This window comes from Doryrhamphus excisus, chromosome 15 (genome assembly GCF_030265055.1).
Source record: "Doryrhamphus excisus isolate RoL2022-K1 chromosome 15, RoL_Dexc_1.0, whole genome shotgun sequence".
Taxonomy (NCBI): Eukaryota; Metazoa; Chordata; class Actinopteri; order Syngnathiformes; family Syngnathidae; genus Doryrhamphus; species Doryrhamphus excisus.
Genome location: NC_080480.1, coordinates 4,665,073 through 4,686,829, shown reverse-complemented (window position 1 = coordinate 4,686,829; position 21,757 = coordinate 4,665,073). Strand labels below are relative to the sequence as shown.

General features: G+C 41.9%; 2 protein-coding genes across 3 annotated transcripts in view; both read left to right on the top strand.

The window, feature by feature from the left end:
* The first annotated feature begins 65 nt into the window (after window positions 1–65).
* Window positions 66–18,985, top strand: usp36 (ubiquitin specific peptidase 36). Of its 2 annotated transcripts, XM_058049857.1 has the most exons (21): window positions 66–182; window positions 4,396–4,661; window positions 4,764–4,985; window positions 5,937–6,047; window positions 6,919–7,021; window positions 7,097–7,164; window positions 7,251–7,321; window positions 8,739–8,821; window positions 8,910–9,021; window positions 9,112–9,252; window positions 9,893–9,993; window positions 10,073–10,211; window positions 10,462–10,830; window positions 10,916–11,146; window positions 12,450–12,574; window positions 12,653–13,297; window positions 14,743–14,927; window positions 15,008–15,190; window positions 15,273–15,388; window positions 16,630–16,783; window positions 17,492–18,983. In XM_058049857.1, exons 2-20 carry the CDS (start codon window positions 4,409–4,411, stop codon window positions 16,759–16,761), a joined length of 3,390 nt encoding a protein of 1,129 aa, XP_057905840.1. In that variant the 5' UTR covers window positions 66–182; window positions 4,396–4,408; the 3' UTR covers window positions 16,762–16,783; window positions 17,492–18,983. The 2 variants fall into 2 exon arrangements, with proteins under 2 accessions (XP_057905840.1, XP_057905839.1); XM_058049856.1 differs by having other exon boundaries at window positions 16,630–18,985.
* Window positions 18,986–19,733: 748 nt separating this feature from the next.
* LOC131103149 (cytohesin-1) overlaps window positions 19,734–21,757 on the top strand; it is a 40,563-nt gene continuing 38,539 nt past the window's right edge. The window contains exon 1 of the mRNA XM_058049165.1: window positions 19,734–20,023. Within this exon, the coding sequence (XP_057905148.1) occupies window positions 20,005–20,023 (19 nt within the window). The 5' untranslated portion in view covers window positions 19,734–20,004. The remainder of the gene's footprint in view (window positions 20,024–21,757) is intronic.

Genomic DNA, 21,757 nt, shown 5'->3' with positions numbered 1-21,757 from the left:
TGTCGCTGATTTGCTGAACGTTTCTACTAAGGCGGGGCATATTCTCCGATTGGTTTGTAATAGATGCCAATCATTCCCCGTGACCGCCCTCTCATAATGCAGCATGGGCGAAAAATACCAGACCGAGACGAAAAACTGAGGAGCGGTCGGCTCTATCGTCAAGGCTTTTGAGGGATACCAAGGTGAGGATGTTGTATTCATTTGAAGTGTACTTGTTTGCTCTATTTTCGGTAATGACGTCAAAGATTATTTCTCACAAAGACACCGCGGACATTGCTAGCCGACGAGACTCTGGGGCGCTAACCACATTGCAGCATTGAAGGGGGTACTTGGAAGCCTTTCGCCACGTTAAGTTAGCTTGCAGGCTAATTCGCGACTGCTGTCGATGTCTTAAGTTCACCATAAACTAATAAACTTTAACATGAATATCAATTAGCAGAGCTTATACGATTTGTAGAGTTTATAGCGACGCCGTTCTAACGACAAGTAATGTCGACATTTGTTGAGGATTCAGAGCTAGCAACCTAGCATGTTAGCCGTCCCAAGTGGCCCAAGATGTTGTGTTCAGTTGGCGGGCAAAGTCCACTTGGCACGTCCGCGGTGTTTAAGAGGGAACTACGCAACCAATATATAATTCAATTATAGAAACTATATTACTAAATAGGTGCATAACGGCGTAATAACTAGGAAATAATGTCGGTGGTGGTGACAGCTGGAATGCTTGCTATTATGACGTGCGCCCCCTGTCGGTCATTTCTCAGCGCTTGAATGGAGTGACGTGATTGATGACGTCATTGACCAGTATTGCCCATATATGCTTAATTCTTAACATGCAGTATGCATGCATTTAAGCTTTAATGAAGCCTCAATACACACGGACAAGTTGTTGATGTTTTCCACAGTTTGTGACATTTAGATACAACTTTTAAAGCCATGTTTTGCAATTACATTTTTATTACTAGCTAATTGTTTTGCTTTTCTTTACAGTATTTCCACTTTGAATGGCTGCCTATTGTGTCAGAAGGGAGCTCTGCCCGTGCAAATTAATTTTATTTCACTGAAATTTCTTACTAATCCTTTGCTATGGAACAAGCATGTACTGTGTAAATCTCATTTACACAACAGTGTCATTTCAATGTCTAGATTCTGTGCCAAAGTTGCGGGTTCTGTCTTAATGGATACTTCTAATTTGCCTAATTGGCTCTGATCCATTTAAAAAGTGGTAATGGTAATGGTTTTATTTCATATGAACATGCATCAGATTACAATTGAGTGCATCCCATAATCAGTTCACAGTTCCACATGTCCAAAAGGAGTAGGAAGAAGCAAAGCTTATTAAATCCTACCCCTCCATCTGGTACTTTTACAATCAGTAACTGTTACATTTGTTCACTTCCTGCTTTCCATAATAGAGTTTACTTTTACAATCAGTAACTGTTTCATTTGTTCACTTCCTGCTTTCCATAATACAGTTTACTTTTACAATCAGTAACTGTTGCATTTGTTCACTTCCTGCTTTCCATAATACAGTTTGTTTTTTTTTTATAATGGACCGAAGTATGAGGTGATATGACCATCCAATGACATAATGTGTACCATAGTAAGTATCAATATAGTGATATATATAGCACATCATGACTGGTTCAAGACTCTTCATCCTTGTATTTAGCAAACATCAACTGCTTGTATTGTTTCTTGAATTGGCTCATCGTTGTGCATTGTTTGAGGTCCTTACTCAATCCATCCCATAGTTTGATTCCACATACTGAAATGCTATGGCTTTTTAACATAGTCCTAGCATATAAGTGTTTCAGATTTAGTTCTTCCCTGAGATCATATTTTCATATTTCTCCTCTCTTGTAGAGAAGTATTGGATGACATTTTTAGGTAATTGGTTATTTTTTAGCCTTATGCATTATTTTAGCTGTTTGAAGATGAACTATATCAGCAAATGAGCAATGAACTATGTCGCTTCTGTCACGTATATCACAAGCAAGACGGAGCTGCCTGTGAATGCTTTTAGATGGGATGCCACACATCTCACAGTCTCCGAAAGTGTTCAATAAGACAAAGAAAAAGCTCCTGCTACATCTTCTTATTCTCAGTGATTTGTGGCGGTCCAAATTTATGTACCACAAGATATTTTGTAAGATATTTTGCACAGATTCTGTGCATTTTGTGACGTAATACAGAATTAAACGTAAAGGAGTAGGCAGGATGGCCTCTCATGATTTGCTCCAGTGCATTTATTCATGAGTACAGGCTTTCATAGCCTCGGAGAACATTCATATTTGATGTCCTTACATCCTCCGATGAAAGAATGACTTGTTAAATTGCGTAACAACGGCGGTGCAACTCTCTTTGTCCATGCCAGCGTAGCAACCTTGCAGGCCGATCTGCCCGTCATCCTCAGTATTTGTAACGGCAGCATGTGAAGGTCAGCGTGTCCTTGTGCATATAGTCAGCCTCCTTCGTCCCGCTCCCCCTTCATGACGCAACTGTCCTCTGTGATGTCTTTTGAGCTGCAATATGCCCTTTTGTTTTTTCCGACTGAGTGTTGTACAGCATCTGAATAATGCTGTGCTTTTGTTTCCAGGCAGTGAGTCGGTGTTGTAGGCATTTTTGTTATTATGTTGTTATTGTTTTGGCGTTCATGTGGCTGCTGGCTCTGGAAGTCTTGTCTTCATTTAGACTGCATGCCAAGGGACAGTCGCTTCAATTCAATTTGAGAAAATCAAATTTGACACCTAGAGTTTGCTTTCTTTTACTTCAGGGAGTTTGCGACACATTATTGTCGTCTCTATTGTGAAAATACTCATTTAAAAACATTATCTACATACATCAAAAATACAACAACCATTACAATACAATAAAATACAATGCAAACAAATGCACAAGACTAGACACACGCAAACTAAAAAGCACGTCAAAAAACTTCTAGGTAGGGCTTAACAAGAAAAAACTGATGTTTGGGTTGGTCACCTGTTCAGACACAGTCTCAAGTTCTTGTTTTTTAATGCACAAGATTAGACACATGCAATCCAAAAAATTATATGTAAATGTTACACTTAGGGGGGGAAAAAGTGGGCTAATAAATTGACAATAAAAGCACAAATACTACGTATTTCAGAAAACAACAGATGGAATGGGGCGGCACGGTGGTCAAGTGGTTAGTGCGCAGACCTCACAGCTAGCAGACCAGGGTTTAATTCCACCCTCGGCCATCTCTGTGTGGAGTTTGCATGTTCTCCCTGTGCATGTGTGGGTTTTCTCCGGGTACTCCGGTTTCCTCCCACATTCCAAAAACATGCTAGGTTAATTGGCGACTCCAAATTGTCCACAGGTATGAATGTGAGTGTGAATGGTTGTTTGTCTATATGTGCCCTGTGATTGGCTGGCCACCAGTCCAGGGTGTACCCCGCCTCTCGCCTAAAGACAGCTGGGATAGGCTCCAGCACCCCCGCGACCCTCGGGAGGAAAAAGCGGTAGAAAATGAATGAATGAACAGATGGAATGATACAGCACTCTACAAGAAGCAATTAAGTCTGTAAAATTAAATATAAAAAAAATCCAAAAATTGTTACAACTATAATGATGAAAATGGTAATATTAATGATGATTATAATAATGGTGATAATAACAATAATAATGGTGATAATGATAATAACAATAATAATATTACAATGATAATAATAACAGGGGAAAACAAGACTGTGGCATGAACATGATTATATCATGCAAAAAGGGGTAGGCATTTATAAGCTTTTGCTTCAGCCTACTCCTTTTCGACTTGTGATCAGATGGTTTAATACAAGTGTAAATAATGGAAAGTTATATTTTGATTGATGTAAGAAATGCACTGTAATGTTTCATATATTTGCCCAAATAAAATTAAAAAAAAATATATATATAAAATTAAATTAAATGTAAATATATATATATATATATTTAAATATATATAAAATTAAATTAATATATATATATATATATTTTAATTTAATGATATATATATATATATATATATATATATATATATATATATATATATATATATATATATATATATATATTATTTATTGTATTTATCAAATGTAAATAATGGAAAGTTATATTTTGATTGATGTAAGAAATGCACTGTAATGTTTCATATATTTGCCCAAATAAAATAAAATTAAAAAAAAAATATAAAATTAAATTAAATGTAAATATATATATATATATATATATTTTTTATATATATATTTTATTTGGGCAAATATATGAAACATTACAGGCCGGTGTGCGGGATGTATTTTTTATATATATAACAGTGGAAGATAATGGGAACAACATACCCATATATTTGTATTGGCAGGTGGAGAAGTGTTTCTTATGCTTATTCATTTTCCCCTTCAGTGATGTTTCAACAATGCCGATTGTGGATAAACTCAAGGAGGCGCTAAAACCCGGTCGAAAGGAGTCCGGCGATGACGGCGACCTCAACAAACTGCTGGCCTCTTCCGCCAAGAAGGTGCTCCTGCAAAAGATCGAGTTTGAGCCCGCCACCAAAGGTTTCTCGTACCAGCTGGACAGTCTGAGGAACAAGTATGTGATCCTCAACCCCAAAAACGAGGGCGCCACTGTGCAGAAAGCGGCAGAGCCCCCCCAAATAAAGAGACAAGGTACATGGATCGCTTTGACGCTTTGCATTCATATCCTCCTTAAAGAGATCTGCGCTTTTTGCAGTACTGATTTGACCGTGTCTTGAATTTGATGGCCTCAAGTTTCAGAGAACCTGGTCGGGGGCCAAGGTGATGGAATCCCCGCTCCACAGAAAATGCTCTTCCCGGCCAATAAGCTGACCCTGAAATGGGAGCGGGTGTACCGGGTAGGGGCCGGCCTCCATAACCTGGGCAACACCTGCTTCCTCAACTCCACCGTGCAGTGTCTCACCTACACGCCGCCGCTCGCCAACTACCTGCTCTCCAAGGAGCACAGCCGCGTCTGTAAGTTGCCTTTTAAATCAACGCTGTCCAGACTTTTTACTCCCGAGCTGCACGGCGATCGAGTGGTTAGCGCATAGACCTCACAGCTAGGATACCAGGGTTAATTTCACTCTCGGCCATCTCTGTGTGGAGTTTGCATGTTCTCCTGGTGCATGCGTGGGTTTTCTCCGGGTACTCCGGTTTCCTCCCACATTCCAAAAACATGCTAGGTTAATTGGCGACTCCAAATTGTCCATAGGTATGAATGTGAGTGTGAATGGTTGTTTGTCTATATGTGCCCTGTGATTGGCTGGCGACCAGTCCAGGGTGTACCCCGCCTCTCGCCCGAAGACAGCTGGGATAGGCTCCAGCACCCCCCCCCCACAACCCTTGAAAATGAATGAATGAATACTTTACTCCTACTTTACTAATATTCAGACTTTATTCATGCAACAGTTTTTTTGCTAACTTATTTTCAGAAAAATACAACTTTATTTGTCATAATACGACATAAACGTATTTTTGATTTGATGTTTTGACTTTATGCTACCAAATTATGTCAATTTAGATTACAGCTTTTTCTCTTAATATTTGTACTTTATACTTTTGAAATCAGTGCTGATTTTTCCATTTGTGCTGGTGTTGATTTTTTTTTTTTAATTAAAGTTAAATTACATTTTTAGACTGTTGTAAATACAAAAACAGCGACCGGCTGCAGTTTGCTCTCGAGCCACACTTTGGACACCCCTGATTTAAATACACATATGAGTGTAGCAAAACCATGGTGCACTGAATGTGGTGTAAAATATGGGATTGTACATCCATGTTCAAATCACACATGAACTGTACCTTATTCAATATTTTATTCTTTCCAAAGCATAAAAGTTTCTTGACCTGATGTTTTTTTTTTTTTTTGTATGTCCAAAAAATTGGAGCTGTGATCATGGCTGGTCTGCGTTTGCACTCTTTCAGGCCACCCGTCAGGCTTTTGCATGATCTGCGTCATGCAGAACCACATCATCCAGACGTTTGCTAACACCGGCAACGCCATCAAGCCAGTGTCCTTCATCAGAGACCTGAAAAGTAAGACAAAGGTTTTGCTCGCATATTGTTCCGACGGGTCAATTTTGTTTGTGACATCAGACTGCGGTACATTAAGACGAGGGCGATACGGCAAGCTGTGTATGAATGAGTATGGCGTATGGCGAGAGGCGATGAGGCGTGAGTTTAGTTTTTCTCAAAGGACACCACTCCAAAACTTACCCTCCCCTCCCTACCTGACCGCTGCTGCAGTCATGTCTTCATCTCCTCCTCCGCCTCCTCCTCCCCATCTTTCCCTTTAGTGCCCTCCCCATCTCCTTGTGACTGCAGACTCGGACGCTTTAGCGCAAAACTCGCCGCTCCCTGTCGGTGTTTCCCACCCGTTTGCCCCCTCGCTGAGCTCCCAGCCCCACCAGAGGTGACTCATTTCTGCCGGCAGTGAAAGGACGCTTTTGCTGGGAATGCAGCAATGACCACATTAAGTATCGACCAAACACCCAACCCCCCCTCCGCCCCCACTCCGCCCCCCTGTGCCGTCCAGTAAGAGCTTCAAGGCTTCCCAGCCACATTAGCGCTAATGTGATGGGACACCGGTCTCTAAAAACCTGACTAAGTGACTGTAAATGTTTCATAAGGGACCAGGCGGGATAAACATCTGTGGTAATTACCCGGGAAAAGGCTGCTCCCAACCCGAAATATATCGCAATATGTTTATGTAGCCATACACCATAAATATTAACTGTGCTCTTTGTGCAGTCGGAGTCCAACGTCTTCTGGAATGTCATAATTTAATCCGTAATTTAGTTAACATTTATTGCTTTTTAAGGGGTGTTGATGCCAAATTAACGACAAATAATTACTACCAGAAGTTTTATTTGCTTGTACTCAGTGGACCGTGTTTTTGTGTGTGCAGAAATTGCCCGACATTTCCGCTTCGGCAGCCAGGAGGATGCTCACGAGTTCCTGCGGTACACCATCGACGCCATGCAGAAAGCCTGTCTTAACGGCTACCCAAAGTCAGGCCTGTTTTTTTGCTACTATCTTAAAGCAAGAAGAATATTATTATTTAAACGCTGTTTATTTCCTCGTAGGCTTGACAGGCAGACGCAGGCCACGACGCTGGTTCATCAAATATTTGGAGGCTATCTGCGATCGAGAGGTATTGAATGCCCGTATTTTACACAGGATATTTTGTTATTGCTTGCACAGTGACATTTTTAATGTTTTAATTTTATTGTTTTGCAGTGAAATGTTCCATTTGCAAAAGTGTGTCGGACACATACGACCCTTACTTGGACATCGCTGTGGAGATACGGGTATGCATGTAGTCTCTTGACTAGTATTGACTAGAGGTGGTTCAATTCCACCCTCGGGCATCTCTGTGTGGAGTTTGCATGTTCTCCCCGTGCATGCGTGGGTTTTCTCCGGGTACTCCGGTTTCCTCCCACATTCCAAAAACATGCTAGGTTAATTGGCGACTCCAAATTGTCCATAGGTATGAAATGTGAGTGTGAATGGTTGTTTGTCTATATGTGCCCTGTGATTGGCTGGCGACCAGTCCGGGGTGTACCCCGCCTCTCGCCCGAAGACAGCTGGGATGGGCTCCAGCACTCCCCTGTGACCCTTGTGAGGATAAGCAGTAGAAAATGAATGAATGAATAAACATTAGAGACCTCCACACATAAAGTAACACCCCTATATAATCACCTTTTCACTCTTTTACCCAATATAGTAGAAATAGTTAAAATAAGAAAGTTTGGCCTGCACGGTGGTTAGCATGCATGCCTCACAGCTAGGAGACCTGAGTTCATTTCCACCCTCGGCCATCTATGTGTCGAGTTTGCATGTTCTCCCCATGCATGCGTGGGTTTCCTCCCACATTCCAAAAACATGCTAGGTTAATTGGCGACTCCAAATTGTCCATAGGTATGAATGTGAGTGTGAATGGTTGTTTGTCTATATGTGCCCTGTGATTGGCTGGCCACCAGTCCGGGGTGTACCCCGCCTCTCGCCTGAAGACAGCTGGGATAGGCTCCAGCAACGGTAGAAAATGAATGAATGAATGAATGACTAGAGGTGTTACAAAACGAGACATTAATAAACAAAATGGAGTCCATCAGATGAGACATTAATTTTGAGAAGAGTACAATGAAAAATATCACTGGACAAACAAACTTTTTATTTAGCCCACACACAAAACCATGCTGGGGGGGTTTGAAATGTTTATTGTCCCACTTTGTGTGTGGCAAAATGGTTCACTCCATTCATGCTGTTGTTCTATTGACCAAACACGGCAAAGTGCTGAAACCAATGCACTAGAGTGAAGCCTTTTCCAGCCTTCTTGGAGGCGACATTATGGAGCTCATTTTCATTTATTGCTTAATGAATGAATTTATTATCATCATCGCAGTCCCGGTTTAGTCTTGTGAGATCTTGTGACAACCCTAATCAGGACCACATGCCACTAAATTTTCAACTGTGTTTTTGATCTGATAAATGTAGTCACTTTAATCAAGTGTAGAATTACTAGAGCGTCTGCAGCTGTTCAACTTTGATGGAAAAAAAAAAACATCCACATGTCACTTCCTGACGCTGGGACCACCAAGTTAGGTTGGATGGCAGGGTTTAAAGTTATTTTGACACAAGAGCTTGTGACACCTCTCATCAATACACATCCATTATTGTCTAAATGTCGTAAAAGTCGTACTGATGAGTTTGCCTCTCGTCCCGCAGCAAGCGGTAAACATTGTGCGAGCCTTGGAGCTCTTTGTGAAACCCGACGTTTTAAGCGGAGAGAATGCCTACATGTGTGCCAAGTGAGTACAAAACATGGCAACCAGTGTGTACATCTGATATTTTCCTGTTAAAGGTGAGTGACTATTGTTATTATTTTTTTTTTTTAAGGTGCAAAAAGAAAGTGCCGGCAACCAAGCGCTTCACTGTCCATCGAACATCGAATGTACTGACGCTTTCACTGAAGCGGTTTGCTAACTTCAGTGGAGGGAAAATAACAAAGGTCGGTGAATTCTTTTTTTTTTTTTAGTTTTAAGGGACGTTTCGGTTATTTTGCCTGTTTCATATTTTCCTATTTATGTTGTTTTTGTAGGATGTTGGATATCCAGAATTCCTCAACATCCGCCCCTACATGTCTCAGAGCTCAGGTGATCCTGTCATGTACGGCCTCTACGCTGTTCTGGTTCACTCCGGCTACAGCTGCCACGCTGGCCACTACTACTGCTATGTCAAGGTGAGATGTTGACAACTTTTACTTCTTGACTTAATCAGCTTAGTTATAGTTGCTACGGGATCAGATGTTTCACCATGGGGGAAGCTGTACAAAGCCTGCATGGCTTACCTGTGTCAAGCAGGAGGATAGACTGACCTCTAGTGGCATCCACTGTGTACTACAGTGACAAATATTGGCAACACTAGCCACGTTTACATGAGGAGGAGAGGCGGGGTACACCCTGGACTGGTGGCCAGCCAATCACAGCGCACATATAGACAAACAACCATTCACACTCACATTCATACCTATGGACAATTTGGAGTCGCTAATTAACCTAGCATGTTTTTGGAATGTGGGAGGAAACCGGAGTACCCGGAGAAAACCCACGCATGCACGGGGAGAACATGTAAATTCCACACAGAGATGGCCGAGGGTGGAATTGAACCCTGGTCTCCTAGCTGTGAGGTCTGCGCGCTAACCACTCGACCACCGTGTAGCCCCAAAATATGTTTTCATTGGTAAATTTTTTTTTTTTTTATAATAAAATTGAATTGGAAGCACCAAGTAGCTATGGAGAACTGTGCATTTGTTTCAAGTCTTTGTTCTGAACTCAATCTTGACACTTTTTTTCAAGAGTTTCTGTCTTGTGTTCTTGTAGGCAAGCAACGGGCAATGGTACCAAATGAACGACTCCATGGTACACTCCAGTAACATTAAAGTGGTGTTGAACCAGCAGGCTTATGTGCTTTTCTACCTGAGGTGAGCACCCATGTACTATATGTATGCTAGCACCTGTTTGTCTCTTACACTTTGTTTTTTTTTTTTTTTTTAATGAAAGGATCCCTGAAAGTAAGAAGAATTCAGATGGACAAACTGGCAAACAGGGGATGTTGCATTCTGGGAAAAACAGCGCTTCATCGGAACAAATAAAGCGGGTTAATTTGAATGGACCTCTCTCTTCCCCGCAGGTCACAAAGGTACATAGAAATGTGTAGATATGCTAAGAAGTTATATATATCTCAAGAGAAAAAAAATGCTGGTTGTTCCATTTTTGTTGTTGTTTTTTGTTTTTCTTTAATTGCCTTAATAAATTGCATTATTACAATGTGATGCGCGCCAATAAAAAAACAGCTGTGGCCCGCAAATGGCCTCTAAGCTGCACTTTGGACACCCATTCTTTAAAATACAATTGTATATTATTGCATGTTTTTTATTCGTATTTGACAGAAGCTTGAGCCAGCACAACTACGCAAGATCCAGTCCATGGACGGAGGTTTGGGCCTTCCGGTTGCTCGAAACGGCGTGAGCAACGCTCCACCACAGCAGCAGCCTCGTCTCTCCAGCTGGACGTCATCCTCCAACGGCGCAAAGCTGCCAAGCGGGCCTACGGTTATCGAGGAACCTTTCAAGAAGGTGAAGAAGCCCTCTCCTCAGACCCAAGCGCAGTCTCGCTGCAGCACGCCGACCCCTTCCAACAATGGCGTGGGCAGGACGGATTCCGACAAAAAGCAAAATGGCGACGGCAGGGGTCTCACAGCGTCTACCTCATTTAAGTCTCTGTCGGACTCCTCCTCTGCGGACACCACCGAGTCAAAGGTAAGCTCGCAACATCTGGCAACCCAATAGTCGAAGCATGTAAAGCGGTTTGCTCACTGCAGTGTGTCGTCGTTCCATCCACCAGGACATTGCGGGTCCAAAGAGTGCGCCAGCGGGAGACGCCCCCTCCACTCCCCGCAAAGCTTCCAGCAGCGTAGCGTCCCCCGCCAAGAGCATGGTGGAGCGCTCTCATAGCGCGGAGGAGCAGAGGACGGTAAAAGTGAAACCCCCGGCCCTCAACAACATCACATCGGAAGCCACCAGCAGCACTATGTCGCCACCACCTGCCAAAAAGCTGGCGCTGTCGGCCAAGAAGGTGAACCACATTCCCGTTCTGCCCGAGCTGACTATTTCAGCATGTGCATTTTTTTTTTACTACTTTTGGATAAGAAAAACGGGATTGATCAACATGTACGTACATGCTTTTGCAGGCTTTTGAGTTGGTGGTATAGGTGGTATACACCTGGGGTGTCCAAAGCGCAGCCCGAAGCTCATATTTTTGAGTCCCATTAAGAAAAATTCATAGTACCCTAATTTGTTTATTTAGATAGCTTAGCATGTATGTATGTATATAAAGTCAAATATATTGGATTGTTTTTAGGGCGGCACGGTGGGCGAGTGGTTAATGTGCAGGCCTCACAGCTAGGAGACCTGGGTTCAATTCCACCATCTCTGTGTGGAGACTCCGGTACTCCGGTTTCTCCCACATTCCAAAAACATGCTAGGTTAATTGGCGACTCCAAATTGTCCATAGGTATGAATGTGAGTGTGAATGGTTGTTTGTCTATAGAAAATGAATGAATGAACCTTCTAAATGTGTTTTCTTAACATTATTAGAGCTCTCTAGACATGAAATAGCACCCCTATAGTCACTTATACACTCTTATAATTCATTATTTATGACATTACACAACTCTTTTGCTGGAGACCCGAGTTCAATTCCACCCTCGGCCATCTCTGTGTGGAGTTTGCATGTTCTCCCCGCCGTGCATGCGTGGGTTTTCTCCGGTTACTCCGGTTTCCTCCCACATTCCAAAAACATGCTAGGTTAATTGGCGACTCCAAATTGGTATGAATGTGAGTGTGAATGGTTGTTTGTCTATATGTGCCCTGTGATTGGCTGGCCACCAGTCCAGGGTGTACCCCGCCTCTCACCTGAAGACAGCTGGGATACGCTCCAGCACCCCCCGTGACCCTCTTGAGGAAAAGTGATAGAAAATGAATGAATGGATTGTTTTTAATATCTTTTTTACACCACATGGGTCAGAGTGCGTCTAGATGGAAGACCAAAAGGGCGTGTGGGGGGGGGGGCAAACAATCCATGTTCACCATATCTGTGTTGGTCACTAAATAATATTTCCATAAATGCAGTGAATGTAACCTACACGCACCAAGTCTAATCAACCACAAAGTCTACAGTTTGTCTTCTTTTCCTTTTTGACCTTCCTTTTTTCTAACCATTTCTAATTGTTCTCTGCCATGCCCTCTTCCTCTTTGCTTCTCCCCCGCCGCCATCTTTTCCTGCCATTCCCCTCTCCTTATTTCTTTCTTTCTTTTCGTCACGTTCATGGCTATTTTTCTTTAGACCACCAAGTTTTTATTTTTGTCGATAACTGCAGGCTCTCAGTCGGAGTCCGAGCAGCATTGATGCTCCGCCCCCGTCGCCACGACAGCTGTCCGGAGTCCCCACTCATCAAACTCACACTAACCACCTCGCCGCCGCTCCGCCCACTCACGCTCACAGGTAGGCGTCCTTGAACGTCACACGCCGGAGCTTCAATGTGCACGGAAAAATGATCCGGGTGCTTTTTTTCCCCCACAGAGTGGCTTCATCCCATTCCTCAAAGATCCACTCGGCCCACTTTAAACAGCACAGCCCACAGAAAGACACAGAAAACGCCAGCCTTTGTCTCAACGGGTTTCACAGTCCCGCCCAAAAGAGCCCCAAGTCTTTACACAGCCTCGGAGCTGAGCCCCCAAAATCAAACACCCCCCTGACCCACAATCAGAAGAAGAAAAAGAAAAAGAAGCGGCGCCACTCTGAGGTGGGCGTCGACGCTGTGGACGACACCACCCCGACTTCAGCGGCCCGGTCCGACGCAGCTGTACCTGCCGACGAAAAAAAAGCAAAGAAGAAAAAGCGAAAGAGGGAGCACGAAGAAGAAGGAGGAGCCAAGACTTCACAGAGAGAATGTGTGACTTCTCATCTACAGCCGTCAAAACAGCAACAGCAACAGGAAGAGGAAGAGGATTGGTGTCAGGGCGGCGTGTGGAGCCTCTCCACCAATCACGAAGCCCGGGGGCCACAACAGAAGCGAGATTCAAAGGCCGCATCACAGACGACGTGCCAGAATAATCCAAAAGATGAAGGGATGGAATCTGTGTCCATGAAGAAAAAGAAGAAGAGGAAAAGGAAAAAGGTGACGGCGGAGGCTTTGCAGGAGACATCAGGTGTTGCATCACAAAGGTAGGTCAGAGTTCAACATGTGCAAGGTTCTATTTGTTAATGATTGGAACATATTTAATTTTTTTTTTTAATCAAAAGATAATTAGGGCGGCACGGCGGTCTAGTGGTTAGCGCACAGACCTCACAGCTAGGAGACGGGTTCAATTCCACCCTCGGCCATCTCTGTGTGGAGTTTGCATGTTCTCCCCGGGTTTTCTCCGGGTACTCCGGTTTCCTCCCACATTCCAAAAACATGCTAGGTTAATTAGCGACTCCAAATTGTCCATAGGTATGAATGTGAGTGTGAATGGTTGTTTGTCTATATGTGCCCTGTGATTGGCTGGCCACCAGTCCAGGATGTACCCCGCCTCTCACCCCAATACAGCTGGGATAGGCTCCAGCACCCCCCACGACCCTCGTGTGGATAAGCGCTAAAAAAATCAATGAATGACTGAACCTTCTAAATGTGTTTTCTTAACATTATTAGAGCTCTCTAGACATGAAGTAGCACCCCTATAGTCACTTATACACTCCTATAATTCATTATTTATGACATTACACAACTCTTTTGCTGGAGACCCGAGTTCAATTCCACCCTCGGCCATCTCTGTGTGGAGTTTGCATGTTCTCCCCGTGCATGCGTGGGTTTTCTCCCGGTACTCCGGTTTCCTCCCACATTCCAAAAACATGCTAGGTTAATTGGCGACTCCAAATTGTCCATAGGTATGAATGTGAGTGTGAATGGTTGTTTGTCTATATGTGCCCTGTGATTGGCTGGCCACCAGTCCAGGGTGTACCCTACGCCTCTCGCCCGAAGACAGCTGGGATAGGCTCCAGCACCCCCCGCGACCCTCGTGAGGATAAGCACTAAAAAATGAATGAATGAATGAACCTTCTAAATGTGTTTTCTTAACATTATTAGAGCTCTTTAGACATGAAGTAGCACCCCTATAGTCACTTATCCACTCTATAATTCATTATTTATGAGATAACACAACTCTTTTGCTGGAGACCCGAGTTCAATTCCACCCTCGGCCGTCTCTCGGCCATACGTATGAATGTGAGTGTGAATGGTTGTTTGTCTATATGTGCCCTGTGATTGGCTGGCCACCAGTCCAGGGTGTACCCCGCCTCTCGCACTGAAGACAGCTGGGATAGGCTCCGGCACCCCCGCGACCCTCATGAGAAAAAAGTGGTAGAAAATGAATTAATGAAAAGATAATTAATCAAAATACCAAAATAGTTAATTAATTGATTAACCGTCACACTGGAATCCACAGAAGATGGTGGCCTGCTCAAGCTCTTTATAATGTGCTCTACCACCGCCTAGTGGTTGTGGAGTGCCATTTACTGCTGACTACTGAAATGTACTCACAGAGTACGGTGTCCAAAGTGCACCCGGGGGCCATTTGTCGCCCACAGCCTCCTTTTTGCTTCGACCAATCTTCTTGAATCTTCACCTGTAGCGGTTGCAAGTCCGAGGCAGTCGTCGATCTAAAAGTAGCCGATGAGTCGATGGTGCTGAAAAAGAAAATAAAGAAGCAGAAGAGGCTAAACGGTGACAGTCAGCCCAACGGTGAGCTTGACGCTGAGGAACCGCCCCCCAAAAGGAATCCAGCAGACGGCGAAAAGTTACACAAGCCAAGCACGGGTACGCCATGATTGTGAGCATATGCAGTCTATATCGTATTGAGACGCATCTTACTTGACGTAATTATGTGCCGTTTACAGCAAAAGTGGTAGTTTGGGACAGTCAGGTACAGGACGGCTACAAGCGCTGTCAGGCGCCAGCGGCCGACACGTCGGATCGAACGGCGCCTCGTGCCGCCTGCGCCTCCTGGGACGGCAAAAAGACAAGCGACGTGGTGGCCGAGCTGCTCAGGAACGCCTCAGACAAGGCCTACGGCGCCAGCGGTGAGACGACGAGCACCGAAAATGACGCTCATCATCGCTAATCGTCTTGGTGTTACTTAGTCAGTGGTTGTTTTTGCTCCAGTCCTCAGCTGGGATGGTGAGCTCTCCGCCGTCAGTCGAGATGCCATTGACGACGTGCGCCACGCCAGATGTGACACCGTCATCGATGAGTGGGATGAAGACTTTGACAGCGGGAAGGTGAGACCACATTTTGAAAGTGGAAACTATGGTATTTCTTCCTAACATAGCCGCTAGTTTGTTTACTCAGCTGCAGAGAGTACCAGGTGTCTATTAGAAGTTATTTGGACACATTGTCTTAATTATTATTATTATTTTTTAACAAGTATGTACATGCTAGGGCAGCACGGCGGTCGAGTTTTTAGCACGCAGGCCTCACAGCTAGGAGACAAGGGTTCAATTCCACCCTCGGCCATCTCTGTGTGGAGTTTGTATGTTCTCCCCGTGCATGCGTGGGTTTTCTCCGGGTACTCTGGTTAGTAAATTTGACATATTTAGCTTAAACTAAGTATTTGCAAGCATAAAAATGACTAAATGAATGAAAATACAAATGTAAGGCAATCAGAAAATGCATGTAGTATACTGCACTGGTCACTAGGTGTCAGTAATGTTACATTGATGAGACCAAGTAAAGAACCAAGTAAAAAGGAGCCCACATGTGCAAGTCTATATTATGCATTACATGATTAGCACACAGGCCTCACAGCTAGGAGACCTGAGTTCAATTTCACCCATCTGCGTGGGTTTTCTCCGGGTACTCCGGTTTCCTCCCACATTCCAAAAACATGCTAGTTTAATTGCCGACTCTAAATTGTCCATAGGTATGAATATGAGTGTGAATGGTTGTTTGTCTATATGTGCCCTGTGATTGGCTGGCCACCAGTCCAGGGTGTACCCCGCCTCTTGGGGCTCCAGCACCCCCCGCGACCCTCGTGAGGATAAGCACTAAAAAATTCATGAATGAATGAACCTTCTAAATGTGTTTTCTTAACATTATTAGAGCTCTCTAGACATGAATTAGCACCCCTATGTCACTTATACACTCTATAATTCATTATTTATGACATTACACAACTCTTTTGCTGGAGACCCGAGTTCAATTCCAACCTCGGCCATCTCTGTGTGGAGTTTGCATGTTCTCCCCGTGCATGTGTGTGTTTTCTCCGGGTACTCCGGTTTCCTCCCACATTCCAAAAACATGCTAGGTTAATTGGCGACGCCAAATAGTCCATAGGTATTAATGTGAGTGTGAATGGTTGTTTGTCTATATGTGCCCTGTGATTGGCTGGCCACCAGTCCAGGGTGTACCCCGCCTGGGATAGACTCCAGTATCCCCCGCGACCCTCGTGAGGAAAAGCGGTAGAAAATGAATGAATGAATGTACGTGCTAACTCCTCCTGTGTTCCCTCCGACTCAACCAGGTGAAGAAAGTGAAAAGCTTGAAAAAAGAGAAGTGGCGAGGCGGTACCAGCATCTTCCAGAAGATCCAGGATCGGCGCAACAAGTGGTCGGTGACCCTAGCGGGAAAGAGAGTTTTCGGAGCGCGTCGCTAAGAGTCCTGTTTGCCTAATCAAGGTCGTGCAAGACTGCGAACTGGAGACAACACTTAAACCTCTTTTCATTCTTGTTTTTATTCTTGTTTTCACGTTTCCTGAATAATGAGCCAATAGCAAATAACCGGACTGTTTTAGGTTCTATTTCCTCTTTCAGGCTTAAGGGAAATTGGCCACTTTTTTTTTTTTTTTTTTTTTTTTTTTTTTTTTTTTTTTTTTTAACCACCTCTGTGCCACTAGATTACTCTTTAAGTCTTGGAATTATAAAGTCAAATATCAAATTCTATGTATGTGGCCTTGGCTTGGAATGTTATTTCTCAACAACAAATCTCATTTTTTAAAATTTCTTTTATTTTCAGATTTTTATACCTTTTTATCTGCAATTTTTTTATGTTGCAGTGCCAAGTGGCTCAATTTTAAGGACCAATTTTTCTTTTACCACCATTATTTAATTTGTTTGCTCTTTTTTTTGTGGTAGGTATCTAATTTAAAACTGCTTTTTGAGGGGAATCATCCTCAATTCTTCTGTGTTCCAGAGATAGAAACAGCTAGCATGAGGGTGCTAATAATGCCCTTATGGGTCACATAAAAACCTCCAACGATTTCGTCATTTATATCCATGCAGTAACAGATGATATCATGTAATACTTTTATTTTATTTTAGTATTAGAATTAGCAGTATTTTGGTCATTTTAAACATTACCTTTCCTGTGCTCATTGATTTTCACAGAGCCCATAGCATTGAACGTGAACTTGGGTCAACAGCAGCATAGAAAGCATGTGTGAGTTTTCCTACTAGTAGTCATGGCAGACTTCCTGAAAGCCACCACCACCATCGCCGCCACCGACTGCTCCTAGACTAATGAGGACCCAGGAGTTTTTTTGATCCTGGATATAAGGAGGACGGGCTACAGGCTTTAGGAGCTTACTGCTGTCCATGGAGTAAGTCACCATGATATTGATTCCACGACACAGTCCATGTAACCGTGTGCAAAGAAATACTTTAGATCATTTGGTTGTCTATTTGTCGTTCTCATTTCCCAGTTAGCATAGATAGCTGTTCGTATAGCATCGTTTTTTTTTTTTTACCATTTCCTCTTGGTAGTGACATGAGGCGCTGTGTAACTACTCCAGAAAAATAGTTCTTCGCTGTTGACTCTTACAATAACAAATGTTGCCGTAGCTTGGTTAATATGCAGGTCACTTATGTACATGGACAATTCTTGGCGTTTTCTATAGTGTAAATAAGTGAGCATTGTTAGCTTCCTCATGCTAGCTGCTTTTCCTGTCTTTGGACAACACATAAAAGTGTGTTTAGGATTGTGGATCAATGGGAAAAATTAAATTCCCCCCCTCGCGAAAAAGTGCAGTTCTCAGAATTATTGGTTCATTCTGTTAAAAGGTCAAAGTTCACCAATTAGGGGGGTTTAAGAGGCTTTAGATATGACCTTTCCTAACTTCACTACTCACTCTTCAAAGGTTCAGTTTGTTCCTGTTTCTTCTCCTTCTTCTACCGCTATACAATTTCTCTGCTGGTCCCCTCCAAAACTGGGCTGAGACTCAGGAAGCCGCACATCCTCATCAATGCCATCATCACCAGACACCCCACCCACCCCCCCACCCCCTTACCAACCACGTCACATCCTGTACAAACTTGGTTTATTGGATATCATCTGGCATCAACAAAGTGTACAGTCCATCCGACGCTGTAAAGATTTGCCTGTGCAATTCTTTCCATTCTCTTAGAGACGTTGCCTTCAATTGGCTGTAAAAAAATAAAAAATACAAATAAAGTAGTGTTCTATAAATATATCATTAAAAAAAACTAAATGTGCTACTATTACTCTGATAAATTGGTGGATGTTTTTGTCTGTTTGCGTGGCACTGCAGACAGGATGCGCTGTTCTATCTCTCCCCCCCACCCAAAAAAAAAAAACTGACACAAAGGAGGAACATTTACCAGGGTGAATGGATGCTCCTACATATGTTTGCACCGCCTTTTCTCACCAGGGTGGGACAGCTTTCATAATGAAAGTGGGTCCTACCGGCGCTGTAGTTGAATAGAAAGGTGCAATAAAGTTGTGACTTTTGTGAAGAGGAGCTTCTGTTGTTGTATTTATCACCGCAAGCATCATCTAATAATGAGCCCTTCAGGGTCAGATTTATTGGATTAGTCGGCCCCTGCAGATTCATGATGGTGGATGTTTCCGTTTTGTGTGCTGCAAGAACTTCAGATTCTGATAAAACTCTGAATGAATCATTGTGAATTGTAGATAATTTAAAAAAAACATTACAATTTTATTTATTGTTTTGTTGTTTTTACTCATAATTATTTTTTACAGTATTTTTTTATTTTTTTATTATTTATTTACTATTTTTTAATTTATTTACAATATTTTTTTCTTTCGTATTTCAACGTTACGCTACTAAAATTCATACCCTCAAATACGTGCACCTTTCCCTCATTTGACAACACTTGTCACGTGACTTGATCGCGCGTCCTCACCGCTATTGTGGCACGTGACTTCAAAGCAACTTTCTCCATAAGGGTGAAGTTGGGTAGTGACGTCACATATAATGGGCGGGGCTTGTCATTAATATGTCAAAAATATATATTTATAAAAACAGTACAACTTTATTTATTGTTTAGTTGTTTTTACTCATAATTATGAGTATTTTTTATTTTTTGTTATTTATTTACTATTTTTTATTTATTTTTTTTATTTATTTACAATATTTTTTCTTTCGTATTTCAACGTTATGCTACTAAAAATCATACAGTCAAATACATGCAGCATTCCCTCATTTGACAACACTTGTCACGTGACTTGAGCGCGCGTCCTCACCACTATTGTGGCACGTGACTTCAAAGCAACTTTCTCCATAAGGGTAAAGTTGGGTAGTGACGTCACTTATAACGGGCGGGGCTTGTCGTTAATATGCCAAAAAAAAAAGCTACCAGTGCCAACCGACCGGCGAGCATTTGAAGCAGCTCTGGTTTGACAACACGTCACAGCACACATTTTTAAAAAAAAATATATTTTTTAAATAAAAAATAAAGTCCACCATCTTAAAAGTACGTAATGTAAGTTCACAGAAGCGGCGAACGAAGCTACAAGCACGGTGAAGTGGATGCTTGAAGAAGATACTAGCAAAGAAGGCTTCCGGATTTTGCTTCGGGCGGTTCGGTGAGAGGAACCCCCCTCGCTTTGAGACACCTTCAAGCCGCCTGAGAGGACCAGCATGGAGGGAGACACTCACGGTTGGTTACTAGCAACTCTTCTTTTGACATTTATTATTCAGTAGAGCTCCATGACGATGCTCTTAAAGGTGCGCACACTGCGGCCACTTTGACTGACATGAGAGCACACCACACTCTCCCACAAGGCTAATCCTCCTTTCGCTTCAAACCACCTCTTTTTTAAGCCACTCCTTGATATAAATAATGTTTTTCTTAAATTCTTTAACGCCACACCGCATGTATGATAACATACTATCGTTGTACACATATGTATTTTGACAATACATGTAAAAGTTTGTGCTACTGTAGCATAAAAGGTATTCCAGCCTGCTGTTGTTAGCTAGGGATGAGCTCACCCAGTTTTCTATCAATTATTTATCGTTTTACTTTTCTGTCTTCTTGCACTGCATCTCAAAATAGAACAGCATTGGCCTCATTGCAACGAGAGGGGGGTGCCCCCCCCTCTTTTTTGCCTAAAAAAGTTTGTTTTCTGTAAGACTTCCTTCAAATTCACTCACACTTTTCATGACAAAAAATGTCAGATTTCATAGCTCATAGTAATATCTGTGAATGATTGGCAGAAAGGATTTAACAGAAACCCACACTTGAATTTGTCAGCTTCCCAAAAACTGCTGGAAAAATATTTTAATATTTGTGTTATTGAATGGCAGTAAAAAAAAATTCTACAATGTCAGATTTACAACCAAAAACCCACCCCTTGAAATAATAATAAAAAAAAGTCAGCTTCCCAAAAATGTCTGGACAAATATGTTAATATTTTTGTCATTGATTGGCAGCAACATTGATTTTCACACATTTGTTTTCTACAGTGTGACATTTAGAACAAAATGTCACAAAAAATGTCAGATGCAGTGAAAAAATATATTAATATCAGTGTCAGTGATCGGCAGTAACATAGATTTTTTTGCTTTATTTATTTATTTATTTAATTTATTTTTATTTTATATTTTTATATATATTTTTATATATTTTTTATATATTTTATTTTATATTTTATTTTATATTTTATTCTTTTCTTTTATTTACAACCAAAAATTTACAAACAAAAACTCACCCTTGAGGTCAAGAAACATTTTTTAGCTTCCCAAAAACTGCTATAAAAATATATGTTAATATTTGTCTCATTGATTGGCAGCAACATTAATTTTTTATTCAAAGTCACATTTAAGTCCTTGTGACAAAAAATGTCAGCTTCCCAAAAACTGCTATAAAAATATATGTTAATATTTGTCTCATTGATTGGCAGCAACATTAATTTTTTATTCAAAGTCACATTTAAGTCCTTGTGACAAAAAATGTCAGCTTCCCAAAAACTGCTATAAAAATATATGTTAATATTTGTCTCATTGATTGGCATCAACATTCATTTTTTATTCAAAGTCACATTTAAGTCCTTATGACAAAAAATGTCAGCTTCCCAAAAACTGCTGTAAAAATAGATGTTATTTTGTGTGTCATTCCGTAGCAGTAAGATTAATTTTTATTCATTATTTTTTCAACAGTCAGATTTAGAATGGAAAAACTCAAGCTTGAACGTCTCAAATTAAAAAAAATGTCAGATTCCCAAAAACTGCTGTAAAAATATAAATATACATTAATATATGTGTCAATAATCAGCAGTAACATTGATTTCTTTAACAGTGTCAGATTTACGACCAAAAAGTCACCCTTCAAATCAAACAAAAAATGTCAGATTCCCAAAAACTGCTGTCAAAATATCATATGTGAATAAAT

Excerpts from the sequence above, each read along its gene's own strand:
- usp36 (XM_058049856.1), top strand. The coding sequence starts at position 4,409 with ATGCCGATTGTGGATAAACTCAAGGAGGCGCTAAAACCCGGTCGAAAG. Across the intron at positions 9,994-10,072 it reads TATGTGCTTTTCTACCTGAG|GATCCCTGAAAGTAAGAAGA; the intron begins GTGAGCACCCAT and ends TTTTAATGAAAG. Across the intron at positions 15,389-16,629 it reads AAGACTTTGACAGCGGGAAG|GTGAAGAAAGTGAAAAGCTT; the intron begins GTGAGACCACAT and ends CGACTCAACCAG.